Source organism: Grampus griseus (assembly GCF_964374135.1).
Source record: "Grampus griseus genome assembly, chromosome: 5".
NCBI classification, from domain to species: domain Eukaryota; kingdom Metazoa; phylum Chordata; class Mammalia; order Artiodactyla; family Delphinidae; genus Grampus; species Grampus griseus.
The window spans coordinates 36,620,766-36,636,980 of NC_138998.1; the positions used below are offsets into that span (position 1 = coordinate 36,620,766).

General features: G+C 39.2%; 1 protein-coding gene across 1 annotated transcript in view; it reads left to right on the forward strand.

Annotated features, from left to right (window-relative positions):
- Positions 1–16,215, forward strand: part of LEKR1 (leucine, glutamate and lysine rich 1) — a gene marked incomplete at its 3' end in the record, with an annotated part of 265,325 nt that overhangs the window by 195,642 nt on the left and 53,468 nt on the right. Inside the window, exons 7-8 of the mRNA XM_082654392.1 lie at positions 501–578; positions 915–1,118. Of these exons, the coding sequence (XP_082510518.1) occupies positions 501–578; positions 915–1,118 (282 nt within the window). The remainder of the gene's footprint in view (positions 1–500; positions 579–914; positions 1,119–16,215) is intronic.

The following is a 16,215-nucleotide window of genomic DNA, read 5'->3' on the forward strand; positions in this document are numbered from 1 at the left end:
AGCAACAAAAAACCCTGACCCCATGGCTGTCACCTTATTCTCAGTGTCAACTTTCCTCCAGAATCTTCGTGCTTTTGGTCACTTTCACATAGGGGTATTTTCTTTTGTTTGCTTTTTAAATGTTGCCTAAAGCTTAGACATTTTAGTTAAATGCAGATCAGTCTGACAGGAGATTACTTGCCCATTATAGAAGTGGACTGAATATTTATTTCTTTAAAGAAATAATAATATGAAGATGCTAAGAAATTTTTTTATGGATGAGTAAAGTAATGATATGGAAAAGCGCATATAATTGGACTAACAGATTAGGTTATTTTTTGGCAAACAAAAACCTTTTGACTATATATTTCTAATTTCAAGGAAATCTGCATATGTAACCACAAATACAATATAAAGATAGGAAAATTAATAAAGGAAAAACCTGTTTTTATAAAAGGGAAAAAAATTATACTTCAACTATTTTGAAATAAAATATTTGAACCTCTTTTGTATTATTTTAGGAATAAATCTAATGAAGCTGATGAGTGTCAAAGAGAACTTAGAAAACTGAAGTTCGAATCCATTATTTCTGAGTCACGGTATACACTGCAAATTTTTTATTTAATAGTTTTAGTAATTGAATTTGAAACCATATTTTAAATAACATTTAAAATGTACTTAGCTTTTCTTATTGTATTGTTTACATAAACAATACCTAATTCAAGTTTATAATATATTGAAGCTTTCATTGATTTTGCCTTTGCCTGGATGGGAAAATGTTTAAATCGCAGAACTATTCATTTACATAACGTTCTTATTTTAAAAATTAAAGTTATACTCTTTAGTTTTAAATGAGATATTTATCTATCTTTGATAAACATAAAAACATAGTATTTAATGCGTATTGGTTGGGTTTTTTTCTTATTCCATTTTAGGCACACCAGATTGCTTAAAGAAAAGGAAGACTCTTTAATGACTTGTCAACAAATATATAAAACTTTACAGGAAGAACTGACTGCAAAAGAAAGGCAAGAAGCTGACTTAAAAAGAAGAATTAATCTTGCAGAAAATGAACTGGAAATAACCAAAACCCTTCTGAATCAGGCAAAGCAAGAGGTTGTAACACTGAAAAGTGAAAGGTACAGTCAAGAATAATTTCTTCCAAATATATTTTATGTTTAAGTCAGTATTCCATATATATTTGAAACACCAACATCCTATATATTTTGATAACAGTAAAATCACAGTATTAAAGATATATTTCACCTGAAAGGTCATTGCATCCCACCACCTCATTTTACAAGTGATTAAACTGAATCCCAAATTGGTTAAATGACTTGCTTAACATCACACAGTTAGTGCAAGTAGAGATGGAACCCACATGGCATTTGGTGTTAGATTTTTGTTGAAAAGAATCAAAAAGATCATGTGTGGTACTTATACTACTGAGCTTTACCTCAGCCAATAATTGGTGGATTCTATCATTTTCCAATAGAAAAATATCTTTTTATGTCACTTTTTCCTTTTATTAGCTCCTACTTTTCTTCTCTCTTTGTTATTTTTCAATACCTGTTATTGGGGACTCTCCACGAGCAAAGATACCTCTGGTGTTGCGATAGTATCAAGGATACTAAGAAGCATATTCCTCCACACAATCTAGATATTTTTGGTCAGTTAATTTGTCTTTAAATTAAACTTACCTGTACTTAGTATCTCAACCCTGCTTTCTGTCTTTTTGTTTTCATTTGCCTGATAATGTCTTTTATTCTTTCTGAGTCCTTTTGTTTTGAATTCATATTGATGTATAGCACAAATTTGGGGGGGTTGTTGGTTTTTATTAAATCTAGGAGTCTTTAATGGGACATATTATGCCATTTACATTTATTGATATAACTATTATATTCCATAAGAACAGAAGTTCCATAAGGGCAAGAATTTTTGTCTTGTATTATTCTGTGTATAGAAGGCACAATTGGCTATTTGTTTTTCATTCTTCTATCATATTCTTTCCATTGGAGTAGAATTGTTTTACAATGTTGGCTTAGTTTCTGTTGTACAATGAAGTGAATCAGCTATATGTATACCTATATCCCCTCCCTCTTGGACCTCCCTCCCACTCTCTGCCCCATCACACCCATAACGGAGCACCCGTCACAGAGCACCGAGCTGCGCTTCCTGTGCTTTATAGCATGTTCCCACTAGCTAGCTATTTTTTATGCATGGTAGTGTATATATGTCAAGCCTAATCTCCCAGTTCATCCCACCCTCCTCTTCCCCCTCTGTGTCCACATGTTCGTTCTCTATGTCTACCTCTCTATTCCTGCCCTGCAAATAGATTCATCTGTACCATTTTTCTAGATTCCACATATATGCGTCAACATACGATATTTGTTTTTCTCTTTCTGACTTACTTCACTCTGTATGACAAACTCTAGACCATCCACATCTCTACAAATGACCCAATTTCATTTCTTTTTATGGCTGAGTAATATTCCATTGTGTATATGTACCACATCTCCTTTATCCATCTGTTGATGGACGTTTAGGTTGTTTCCATGTCCTGGCTATTGTAAATAGTGCTGCAGTGAACATTGGGGTACCTGTGTCTTTTTGAATTATGGTTTTCTCAAGGTATATGCCCAGTAGTGGGACTGCTGTATCATATAGTACTTCTATTTTTAGTTTTTTAAGGAACCTCCGTAGTGTTCTTCACAGTGCCTGTATCAATTTACATTCCCACCAACAGTGCAAGAGGGTTCCCTTTTCTCCACACCCTCTCCAGCATTTATTGTTTCTAGATTTTTTGATGATGGCCATTCTGACTTGTGTTAGGTGATACCTCATTGTAGTTTTGATTTGCATTTCTCTAATAATTAGTGATGTTGAGCATCTTTTCATGTGCCTCTTGGCCATCTGTATGTCTTCTTTGGTGAAATGTCTATTTAGGTCTTCTGCCCATTTTTTGATTGGGTTGTTTGTTTTCTTGATATTGAGCCCCATAAGCTGTTTGTATATTTTGGAGATTAATCCTTTGTCCATTGCTTCATTTGCAAATATTTTCTCCCATTCTGAGGGTTTTCTTTTCATCTTGTTTATGGTTTCCTTTGCTGTGCAAAAGCTTTTAAGTTTAATTAGGTCCCATTTGCTTATTTTGTTTTTTATTTTCATTACTCTAGGAGGTGGGTCATAAAAGATCTTGCTGTGATTTATGTCAAAGAGTGTTTTTCCTTTGTTTTCCTCTAAGTGTTTTATAGTGTTCGGTCTTACATTTAGGTATTTAATCCTTTTTGAGTTTACTTTTGTGTATGGTGTTAGGTTGTGCTCTGATTTCATTGTTTTACATGTAGCTGTCCAGTTTTCCAGGCACTACTTATTAAAGAGGCTGTCCTTTCTCCATTGTATGTTCTTGCCTCCTTCATCATAAATTAGGTGACCATATGTGCATGGGTTTATCTCTGGGCTTTCTAGCCTGTACCATTGCTCTATCTTTCTGTTTTCTGTTTTGCCAGTACGATACTGTCTTGATTACTGGAGGTTTGTAGTATAGTTTGAAGTCGGGGAGCCTGATTCCTCCAGCTCTGTTTTTCTTTCTCAAGATTGCTTTGGCTATTCAGGGTCTTTTGTGTTTCCATACAAATTATGAAATTTTTTGTTGCAATTCTGTGAAGAAAGCTATTGGTAATTTGATAGGGATTGCATTGAATCTGTAGATTGCTTTGGGTAGTATAGTCATTTTCGCAATATTGATTCTTCCAATCCAGGAACATGGTATATTTCTCCATCTGTGTATGTCATCTTTGATTTCTTTCATCAGTGTCTTATAGTTTTCTGAGTACAGGTCTTTTGCCTCCTTAGGTAGGTTTATTCCTAGGTATTTTATTCTTTTTGTTGCAATGGTAAATAGGGTTGTTTCCTTAATTTCTCTTTCTGATTTTTCCTGGTTAGTGTATAGGAGCACCACAGATTTATGTGCATTAATTTTGTATCCTGCAACCTTACCAAATTCACTGATTAGTTCTAGTAGCTTTCTGGTGGCATCTTTAGGATTTTCTGTGTATAGTATCATGTCATCTTCAAACAGTGATAATTTTACTTCTTTTCCAATTTGTGTTCCTTTTATTTCTTTTTCTTCTCTGATTGCCATGGCTAAAACTTCCAAAACTATCTTGAATAAGAGTGGACATCCTTGTCTTGCGAGACTGGACATCCTTGTCTTGTTCCTGATCTTAGTGGATATGCTTTCAGTTTTTCACCATTGAGAATGATGTTTGCTGTGGGTTTGTCATATATGGATGGCCTCTATTATGTTGAGGTAGGTTCCCTCTATGCCCATTTTCTGGAGAGTTTTTATCATGAATCGGTGTTGAATTTTGTCAAAAGCTTTTTCTGCATCTATTAAAATCATATGGTTTTTATTCCTTAATTTGTTAATATGGTATATCACATTGATTGATTTACGTATATTGAAGAATCCTTCCATCCCTGGGATAAATCCCACCTGATCGTAGTGTACAATCTTTTTAAGGTGTTGTTGAATTCTTTTTGCTAGTATTTTGTTGAGGATTTTTGCATTTATGTTAATCAGTGATATTGGTCTGTAATTTTCTTTTTTTGTGATATCTTTGTCTGGTTTTGGTATCAGGGTGATGGTGGCCTCATATAATGAATTTGGGAGTGTTCCTCCCTCTGCAATTTTTTGGAAGAGTTTGAGAAGGATGGGTATTAGCTCTTCTCTAAATGTTTGATAGAATTCGCCTGTGAAACCATCTGGTCCTGGACTTTTGTTTGTTGGAATATATATATATATTTTTTTGCGGTACGTGGGCCTCTCACTGCTGTGGCCTCTCCCGTTGCGGAGCACAAGGCTCCGGACGCGCAGGCTCAGCAGCCATGGCTCACGGGCCCAGCCGCTCTGCGGCATGTGGGATCTTCCCAGACCGGGGCACGAACCTGTGTCCCCTGCATCGGCAGGCGGACTCTCAACCACTGCGCCACCAGGGAAGCCCCGGAATATTTTTAATTACAGTTTCAATTTCATTATTTGAGATAGGTCTCTTCATATTTTCTAATTCTTCCTGGTTCAGTCTTGGAAAATTGTACCTTTCCAAGAATTTGTCTGCTTCTTCGAGGTTGTCCATTTTATTGGCATATAGTTTTTTGTAGTAGTCTCTTATAATCCTTTGTATTTCTGCAGTGTCAGTTGTTACTTCTCCTTTTTCATTTCTGATTTTATTGATTTGAGTCTTCTCCCTTTTTTTCTTGAGTCTGGCTAAAGGTTTATCAATTTTGTTTACCTTCTCAAAGAGCCAGCTTTTACTTTTATTGATCTTTGCAATTGTTTTCTTCATTTCTATTTCATTTATTTATGCTCTGATTTTTATGAGTTTTTCCTTCTACTGACTTAAGGTTTTCTTTGTTCTTTTTTCTCTAGTTGCTTTAGGTGTAAGGTTAGATTGTTTATTTGAGATTTTTCTTGTTTCTTGAGGTGAAATTGAATTTCTATAAAGTTCCCTCTTAGAACTGCTTCTGCTGCATCCCATAGGTTTTGGGTTGTTGTGTTTTCATTGTCATTTATTTCTTTGTTTTTTTTTTTGTTTTTTTTTTTGCAGTACGCAGGCCTCTCACTGTTGTGGCCTCTCCCGTTGCAGAGCACGGGTTCCGGATGCGCAGGCTCAACGGCCATGGCTCACAGGCCCAGCCGCTCTGCGGCATGTGGGATCTTCCCAGACCAGGGCATGAACCCATGTCCACTGCATCAGCAGGCAGACTCTCAACCACTGCACCACCAGGGAAGCCCTCTTTGTATTTTTTTATTTCTTCTTTGATTTCTTCAGTGATCTCTTGGTTATTTAGTAGCACACTGCTTAGCCTCCATGTATTTGGGTTTTTTACAGGTTTTTTCCTGTAATTGATTTCTAATCTCATAGCATTGTGGTCAGAAAAGATGCTTGATACGATTTCAGTTTTCTTGAATTTTCTGAGGCTTGATTTGTGACCCAAGATGTGATCTCCCCCGGAGAATGTTCTGTGTGCACTTGAGAAGAAAGTGTATTCTGCCACTTTCGGGTGGAATGTTCTATAAATATAAATTAAATCTATCTGGTCTACTGTGTCATTTAAAGCTTGCGTTTCCTCATTTTCTGTTTGGATGATCTGTCCATCGGTGTAAGTGGGCTGTTAAAGTCCCCTACTATTATTGTGTTACTGTCAATTTCCCCTTTTATGGTTGTTAGCATTTGCCTTATGTATTGAGGTGCTCCTATGTTGAGTGCATAAATATTTATAATTGTTATATCTTCTTCTTGGATTGATCCCTTGATCATTATGTAGTGTCCTTCCTTATCTCTTGTAACAGTCTTTATTTTAAAGTCTATTTTATCTGTTACGAGTATTGCTACTCCAGCTTTCTTTTGATTTCCATTTGCATGGAATATCTTTTTGCATCCCTTCACTTTCAGTCTGTATGTGTCCCTAGGTCTGAAGTGGGTCTTTTGTAGACAACATATATATGGGTCTTCTTTCTGTATCCATTCAGCCAGTCTGTGTCTTTTGATTGGAGCATTTAATCCATTTACCTTCAAGGTTATTGTCGATATGTATGTTCCTATTACCATTTTCTTAATTGTTTGGGGTTTGTTTTTGTGGGTCTTTTTCTTCTCTTGTGTTTGCCGCCTAGAGAAGTTTCTTTAGCATTTGTTGTAAAGCTGGTTTGGTGGTCCTGAGGTCTCTTAGCTTTTGCCTGTCTGTAAAGCTTTTGAGCTCTCCATCAAATCTGAATGAGATCCTTGCTGGGTAGAGTAATCTTGGCTGTAGGTTTTTCTCTTTCATCACTTTAAGTATATCCTGCCACTCCCTTGTGGTCTGCAGAGTTTCTGCTGAAAAATCAGCTGATAAGCTTATAGGGATTCCTTTGTATGTTATTTTTTGCTTTTCCCTTGCTGCTTTTAATATTTTTTCTTTGAATTTAATTTTTGTTAGTTTGATTAATATGTGTCTTGGTGTGTTTACCCTGTATGGGACTCTCTGTGCTTCCTGACTTGGGTGACTCTTTCCTTTCCCATGTTAGGGAAGTTTTCCACTCTAACCTCTTCAAATATTTTCTCAGACCTTTCTTTTTCTCTTCTTCTTTTGGGACCCCTATAATTCGAATATTGGTGCATTTAGTGTTGTCTCAGAGGTCTCTGAGATTGTCTTCAATTCTTTTCATTCTTTTTTCTTTATTCTGCTCCTCGGCAGTTATTTCCACCATTCTGTCTTATAGCTCAGTTATTTGTTCTTCTGCCTCAGTTATTCTGTTATTGATTCCTTCTAGTGTATTTTTCATTTTGGTTATTGTGTTGTTCATCTCTGTTTGTTTTTTTTTAATTCTTCTAGATCTTTTTTTTTTTTTTTTTTGCGGTACACGGGCCTCTCACTGTTGTGGCCTCTCCCGTTATGGAGCACAGGCTCCGGACGCGCAGGCTCAGCGGCCATGGCTCACGGGCCCAGCCACTCTGCGGCATGTGGGATCTTCCCGGACCGGGGCACGAACCTGTGTCCCCTGCATCGGCAGGCAGACTCTCAACCACTGCGCCACCAGGGAAGCCCTAATTCTTCTAGATCTTTGTTAAATATTTCTTGTATCTTCTCAGTCCGTGCCTCCATTCTATCTCCTAGATTCTGCATCATGTTTACTATCATTACTCTGAATTCTTTTTCAGGTAGATTGCCTATTTCCTCATCATTTATTTGGTCTTGTAGGTTTTTACCTTGCTCCTTTTTCTGTGATATATTTTTTTGTCCTCTCATTTTTCTTTTTTTAATGGGTTGGATTGTGTTCCTGTCTTACTGGTTGTTTGTCCTGAGGCTTCCAGCACTGGAGTTTGTAGAGCTGGGTGTTGGTGCCGAGATGAGAACCTCCAGGAGACCTCACTCCGATGAATATTCCCTGGGGTCTGAGGTTCTCTTTTATTCCCGTAGTTCGGACTTGGAGCTCCCACCACAGGAGCTCAGGCCCGACCCCTGGCTCGTGAACCAAGGTCCTGCAAGCCGCACGGGCAGCCAAAAAAAAAAAAAGAAGAAGGAAAGGAACAGAACAATAACAGAGTAAAAGATAAAATAATATTAGAAAACTAACAGATATTTAGAAAAAATTTAAAATATTAAAATATAGATGAAACAACAACCTGGAGGTAAAACAGAACTACAGTGGCAAAAAAGAGGAGGATTAAAAAAAAAAAAAAAAGCCTGAAAAGTCCTTGGCTGTGGAGGATGGGGCTTATGCAGGGGCAGCGTTTAGGCAGTGGGTGGGGCCTATGTTTAGGACCCACAGGGCCAGAAAAGGCCCCAGGGGGAGTGGGGCTTTTGCTCAGTGCAGCAGGAGGGACCCAGGAGTGCCTCTGGCCTTGGACGGTGGAGGACCAGGTCCGGGACCCCAGCAGGCTCCCCGGGCCCAAGTGGGTAGGGGAAATGCTAGGCACACTCTCCGCTGATCCTCCAATCCCGGAGTGCCCCTCCCCATCCACCTTTCCTCTTCTTCCCCTCCTGCCCAGGACTAACACAGACAGAGGGGGCCCCAGAAGTTGGAGGACCTGGCCTGGGACCTCAGAAGGCTTCCTGGGGCCCAAGTGTGTGGGCAAAATACCCACTGCACCTCCCCTGATCCTCCAAGCCCCCTAGGGTCCCTCCAGGCATGGGAACCCCTCCCTTCTCCCAGCCACCCCTCAGGGGTGCTAGTCCTGTCCAATCTCCACTTCTCCTCCCCCCTCACTGCCCCTTACATCCTACCCGGCTGCTCGGGGGTTCCTTCTCTCTCCTTGGGCATCAAGGCCCCCCACCAGCGACCAGCAGTTGCCCTAGTTGTGGTTCGTTTTTAGTTTATTTTTTATTTTATTCATTTTATTTTATGAGTATTTGACTGCTTTCTAATTTAGAAGATTTATAATTTTGTTTTCATTCTTTTTAAGGGCAACTATTTGCTCCCAGAGGAGTCTGGGAGTGGGGCCACAGAAGTGGCTAGCAGGCAGCTTAGAATTAGGTTCTAACCAACAACACTATGCCCTAGATCACATCTGTCTCTACTCCAGGCTAGTCAGAGGTCTGTCTAGTTCACAGAGAAACAAGGCTTGTCTCTGGTCCCCTCTGGGATGATATACATTTACTTCTCTTTGGTTTAGTAAGATGAACAAATGCAGAGCTTATTGCCATCCACCATTTCTTCCTCACCCTGCCACACCAGTAAACTGCCTGTCGCTAAGATATTTTGTCTTGTAGTTCCGTGACTCTTCATCCCACCCCCACTTCTGCCGTTTCACAGTTGTGTCACTGATAAGCCCATAGCATATTAGAAGCAGTAATTTTATAAGCAGGAAATTGGCAAGAGCCAGGCTTACTAATAACAAGAAGGAATGGCAGCTGAAAGATTGACCATGCATAAGAAGAAAGAAAATCTATAAGTGCCAACAAAAAACTTTAAAAGAATTGCGGTTTGGCCCAATATACAATAGAGACAAACAGCCTTACACACATCAGTAATCATGAGTGCCCTTATATTTATAATATGGGTTAGTAATTGATGGCCATAATGATGACTGAGTCAGAATGATTAAAATCAACTGTATACTCTATGTATATAAAAGGTACAGAATACCCCATTTCCAGTGATGTCAGATTAATTAGATCTAGCTGTTTATCCAGGTGAATTCTGTCTCCTTCATACTGGTCATTGAGAAGATCCTATCTTTGTTCAAACATTTCTGGAACTCTTTTTTGAGAATTGGCTTAAGTGTGCATGTTTTAGAATATCCTTAGTATGATGAATCTTTGACCTTTAGGAATGAATTTGATTTTTAAAACAATCTCAGTAGGTCCAGTGAAAGCAAGTTCAAGGAGAATGATGGGAAATCAATCTGGGAAATATCTTTGGGGATTAAAAATATGTAAAATGTTTTCCTTTTTTCTATGCTTAATAAATTATCTCTGGCAGCAATTTGAAGACAGCAGTTTCATGAATGTTTTGAGGATTAATAACATCATTCGAATAAATATAGAGCTTTCTTAGGGGATTGATTGCTTTGAAATAGCACACTATATTTGCCATATTTTTAAAAAATTTAGTATGATTCTAATCTTACCTTCTATTATAAGTGGTAAAGATAATTTCTTTGTTTTCAGAGAACAGAGACCTCACTGGACTACTTCTTCCTCTCTTCTCCCCTCTCCCCCCCTCTTTTTTTCCTCTTACATCCTTGCCCTTTTTCTTTCTTTTCTCTCTATACTTTAGTCTATCCAAAAGCAGGCATGGTATTACTTAGTCATTTGGTGGCACCAAGTTTACTGACATGATGTCTGTCACATAATAAAAATTAAAATGTGCTTGCAGCCCAATAAGTTATCGTATTATCATAGGATTACTCCTAGATATAAGCATTGTTTTGGTTTTTTTTCTTTGTCCAAGGCCGCTTTCAGATTTTGCCTGCCTTGTCTTCTATTGTATCCTCAGAATCTGGCACATGTATTCACTCAATAAATATTTGTTGAGTCAATGAGTGACCTACTTTGGATAATTCAGTCAGTTAACAGTTATTTGTTGAGCATTTACTATGTGCCAGGTACTACGTACCCTGGGATACAATGGTGAATCTGAAACATCCCTGTCCTCATGAAGTTTACATTCTAATAGGAGAGACAAACAGTTAAACAACAAAAAAAAAGTAGAGAACTAACCAGAATAATTCTAGATTGTGATAACAGATATAAAGTAAGTGAAAGGGTGTTGTAGTAGAGACTCATAGAAGGGGTACCTGCTTTGGAAAGGGTGGTTGTAAAAGTAACTTCCAAAATGGTACATAAAGGAAGACAAGTAAGAGGTTCCCACGCCAAGGGCCAGGGAAGAGTTTTACAAGTAAAAAATGAGCTTGGTAACTTCTTGGAAGTGGCAGTATGACACGAGGCCTAGCAAATGTGAGGGGCGAAGGTGAAGGTCGAGTCATTCGGGGCCTCACAGGCCCGTAGGAGTTTGGGTATTAGTTTCAGTGCAATGAAAAGAAACCATTGGAGGGACTTAAGCAAGTACCGACACTATGGAAAGATGGTTCTGGCTGCTGGGTGGAGAAGGGATTGGCAACGGGCAGTGGGGGCAAGTCAGGTCATTTACTGTTTTGATATTCATCAAAGGGTTTTGTGCATAGCTAAGCCTAAGAGACATGAGAAAAATGAAAATCTTTAGCTCTCACCCTCTGCCAGTTTCTGTTGGGTTATTTGAATGTCTGTACCAAGTGAATGAGAGCAAACAGCCAGGGCTTACTCCATGTTGAGCCAGGGGGAGATATGAGAGCCAGGTTAAAAAGATATCCTGAAGAACAAGTTACCTTTCGGAGGCTTTGACGTTATTGTCTAAACCTGCCTTAAAACTTTGTCTTCCTTTGGCTTCAGGGGCAACCTGTTATCCTGCCCCTTTCCTCTCTCTGTTTTGGTTCTTAGCTCTTCCCTCCTGCCATCACCTGACAGCAGACATTCCTTAAGGCTCATGCATGAACTTGGCTTTCCTCCCTCTACTTTCTTTCCTTCAGTAAACTGTCTCTCAGCTGAGCAAATTTGCTCTTGGAGCTTTGATTTGAAGCACCAATGGGATCTCTAAATAGAAGTGTCCTTAAGAAGTTGGAGATGTGAAAGTCCTTCCCGAAAAATTGAAGCTGGGCTCAGGAAAAAACTTAAAATAGAGATGCTTGACGAGACCAGCAGAGATTCTAGTTCAGTAGGACCGGGCGGTGCCTGGGAATCTGCTGCACAGCAAGGTCCCAAACCACCGCTGTGGAAGGACAGCAGCCAACCAGGCTGCCAGATGTGCTCTCCAAAGGCCAAAGCCCAACTCACTCAAGGTGCCAGTGTGGGCTTTGCAAATTCAGGCAGCCTCCGCACACTGCCCCTCCTCCCCCACCCCTCCCCACAGCAGAGCCACTTGCCCTTGCTTCCATTGGGACCACTGTGGAAAATGCGAGGCTAGAAGGTATGTAGTTTCAGAAGAGGAGGGAAAAAAGATATGAAAAGCCAGAACTGACCCTAGGAAAAAAAACTGGCAGAACTTCTGAATTTGAAGCAGGAAAGGAGCTAGTGACTAGGAAATAACTCATACATTAGTACAAATCTAATTAGGTATGCATTGCTTTCTCCCCCGCACTCAGCTGAGGAAGCTCTCTTAGGAGAAGAGGCTCCACTGGAAGGACGAGAAGTAGATCCTTCAGGATCCTGGATGCTGGGGGTAGAGAAGGCCTGGCCAGCTTGGTCACAGGCACACTGGGCCTGGAGAGAGGGCTCTCCTTGCTGGATGGGGAGGACCGGGGCAGGGCACAGGGACAGTGCCAGAGAAAAGTGTGGCTATTTTTAAAATTCTGTGTAAGGAGAGCCCTCAGCTCTCATGCTTCTGGGCTACAGGGTCTCTTCAGCCAGGGCCAGAACTCCACCCAGAACTATGAATTTGTGATAGCACTTCAGAAGTATTGTGGATTAAATAGGGTTTTGTGGGCTGGCCTGCAGGCCTAATTCCTTTTTTATGGAAAAGTATTTCTATAGTAAAATGTGTTGGGAATTTCCTATAACCAACTCACAAATACATTTTAGAAGGGCATATGTGTTTAAGCTTGGAGACTGCCCACGTATAACGCTCAGAGAAATTCATTTATGCAGTAGCGTGTGGCCTAAAGCTGTACTGCTGAGACACACAGCTGTTTGTAATAGTCCGCACCCTATGCGTTCCTCCCCAAGAGCTGTGTTGGCCCTATCTTGGTAAATTCCAAGAAAAAATATAGAAAAATACTTATTATGATTTACTTGCCAGTAACATGACAGGATTAGTGAAGAATGTCGTTGGAGGAAAAGCTTCATTGTGACCAAAGTGGGGGGCAAGTGGCTTATGTGTAAATTGTTCTGTGAAATAAGCAGTTATCTGTCTGTCTCTAACAGCTAGCTCTTTACTTATCTTAAGTGAGATTTGCTTAATTGCTCCCCGTCCCCCTGAAGCATACCTTTGAGGCTATAGGGAAGGATTTTATTCCCCCTCCTACACCCACAACATTAACTTCTTTTTCAATTTCCTCATCCTCTTCTCTTTCTCTTTGTTTTTTCTTTTTTAATTGACAGCTCTAAACCCTCACCTCGGAGAAATGTACATAAAATCTAGCAAATTATTTCAGGAGGTTCATGGAATTTCCCATTCTGTATACGACACAGCCCCATGGTCAAACATACCTGTTTCTTCAGGCTCTCTCTTCCCTTCCTCCCTGCTTCCTTTCTTCTCTCCTCCCCGCTGTGTCCCTCTCAAGCTCTCTCACACACCATCCCCAGGTTTCACAGTCATGGGGAGCCCTCTTGGTGCTTCTGTGGACATGATCTTGTCTTCACACTGCCCTGAGTGAGACGCATCGTTGTGTGGTGCTCATCAGAAAGGGTCAGGGGCCTGAAAACCAGCCTGAACTCTGCTCTCCTCACCACTTGCCACAGAGGAAGGGGCTTATTTTTCTTGCATAAGCATGCCATTCCTTCCTCACCAAGCTCTATGAGGGGACCTGGGTCGGCCCCCACCCAGAGGGAGCACTCTTTCTAGTTCCCCAACCCAGAGGGCAAGCCATTTTCAAATTTGCACAAAGGCCCTGGCTAACAGAGCTGTGACCCTCTCTTGTGAAGCAGGTATCATTTTCCACATTTTACACTTGAAGAAACTGAGGTTAAGCAAGGCTAAATGTCTTGCCCAGGGCTACGTAACTGGCAAAGACAGAAATCAAGCTCCGTTGTATCTAGCTTTATAAACTGTGTTCCCTCCACTACAGTTTACGCAGTTCCCTTAGCATTTGTCTTGAAGGGATCAGTTCTGTCAGCTTCTCTTTCTCAATCATGTTGTAACACTGAGTCTTCAGGGGACTCCCAGCCCTGCAGAAAGCAGAAAATCTAAGAGTACCCCCTCTTCCCCTCCTCTTGCCTTCTTACCCCACCTCCCCACTCTTTCAGGATTCTTCCATTCATTTAATAAATATAAGATGGTGACTTTTGTCTTCCTTTCTCTAGTGCCTTAGCAAAGTCAGAAGGGGAGCTATATCTTCAGAACAAAAGTAGAATAAAAACATTTCACAACACATTCTATAAGAAGAGAAACTTGATGTTTAGTTACTTTGATGAGCCTTGTCATACTTTCATGAAGGCTAGAAGCAATAAGAAGTGTAGAATATAAAAAGGGATGTGGAAGCAAGGTTTCAAGGGTTCTGTTACCTCGTGGTAGTGTGGCTTAGTATAAAAAGAATGGACTCAGTTCGGCAAACATAGGTTTAAACCCACTGTCAAGTTTGGACAACTGGCTTAACCACTTTAAGGGTCATTTTCCTTATCTGTAAAATGGACATATTAATAATAGCTACCTTCTTGTGAAGATTAAAGCATCTAGTATCATGCCTGGTAGGTTGTAGGTGCCCAGAAAGTATTAATTTCCTTCCTTTCATCTTCGTTTAGGTTGCTAACCTCTTAAAGCAACACATCTTTTATACCCTGCATTGGTGACGTAGATATTCAGTAAATATCTGTTGAATTCAGTGTTATCTGCTTTACTCTTTGAGTTGTAAAGATGAGTCCATGGAGTGATTTATTTTGGACGCAATTCTGTTAGTTTAGAGTGTTATGAAATGAATTGTTCTAAGTAATATCATTCTAAAATAACAAACCTTATCAGGTATTTTTCCCAAGACATACCTCTTTCTCTGATTTCCTGTCTATCAACAACTCTCAGAACAAGAGACTTGCCAAACTTCTTATGATATCACAGACACTGCTTTTAACAGTGGCAGGAGTTGTGGCAAAATCAAAATTATCTCTTTGATTGACAGTGTGAAGACATCTCTAAAAGAACAACTTGTGAAACAGAATTTAAAGCTGTCATTTGGCATTATGGTTTGACATTTGTTTGCAGTTATGTTTTTAACTACAATTAAGGGAATTAGATTTTTGCATGTATGTAAGAAATTAGATTCTCATTTTCTTTTTGGTCTAAGAATTTAAAAGTTAATGCTTTTTTAAAATAAATACTCTTAATTGTGAGTAGATCCTAATTTGCCTATTGTGCCAACTCCAAAAATGTTATTTTTTTAAAAAATCTGATGAAATTACAGGGTAGAGAGCCCTAGGCTGGTACAAGCTTGAACCAGCTTTACCTCTTGTGAATTATGTCACTTTATATAGTCATTTACCACTCAGGATCTTCTAAAAATTAGGAAATTGCATTAATATATTTCCAATGAGTGGCAAGAAAGAATGACCATATCCCTAGAGACTATCCCTAGTGCCTGAGACATAGTTGGGTACTCAATAAATATTTGCTGGATGGATGTATGGATGAGTAGGAATGAATTTAATCCCAGTTAAACCACCGATCACAGGATTTAAAACTCAGAAGCGCTCATTGTCTGGTAGCAAATCAGCTTCTGACTTGCCAAAAATCAATTCAAACTCCTGGATTCTAGTGATGATCTTCTCTATCAGATTCTTACTAAAATCCAAATATAGGACCTGAATCTGTGTTGTTTCTTATTATTCTAAAGCATGAATACCTCTAGAACTGGCTGTAAAGAGGAAATTGGATATCTGTATGATGTTCAAAAACAGGTGCACATTTTCAGCTTTTTAAAATATGAATATGCCTCTAACAATATTTAATTTCTAGAAATCCTCTAAATTTCTCTCAGAAAGCCTCACTAGAGTCAGAGTTGATCCTTTATTGTTTCTTTCAAGGCAAGACTGCTTTTTCTTTATCAATGTCTTAAGATGGTTTTACATTCCTGAATAATGTGCAAGCTCTTTCTTGAGTTTACTATATAAGTGTGATTTTTATTTTTGGAATCAAGATTATCTTTTTCACACATATACTCATCTCTGTATACATTACCCAGTGCCCATTCCATGGTAATCAAGGACAGTGTGTTTGTAACATCATTTATAATCATTCTTTCTGCCTTGTCTCATTAAAGAATTGCACTGAAGGGTTGAGAACAGAGGCTCAGCAGGAATCAATGAGATATGAAAGTCCTAATTTCTGTAGCTTTAATGTCAAGCAAAATTATCATCACAAACACAAGTTCATAAATTTTATAACAGTTCACTCAAAACACCTTATATTCTGTGGAAATGTCATAAGGAACTTTATGACTCTTTGTCAATTCAGTGAATGATTATCACTTCATTAACCTTGTTTGAACCTTGGCTTACTGTATTTTGGCTTCT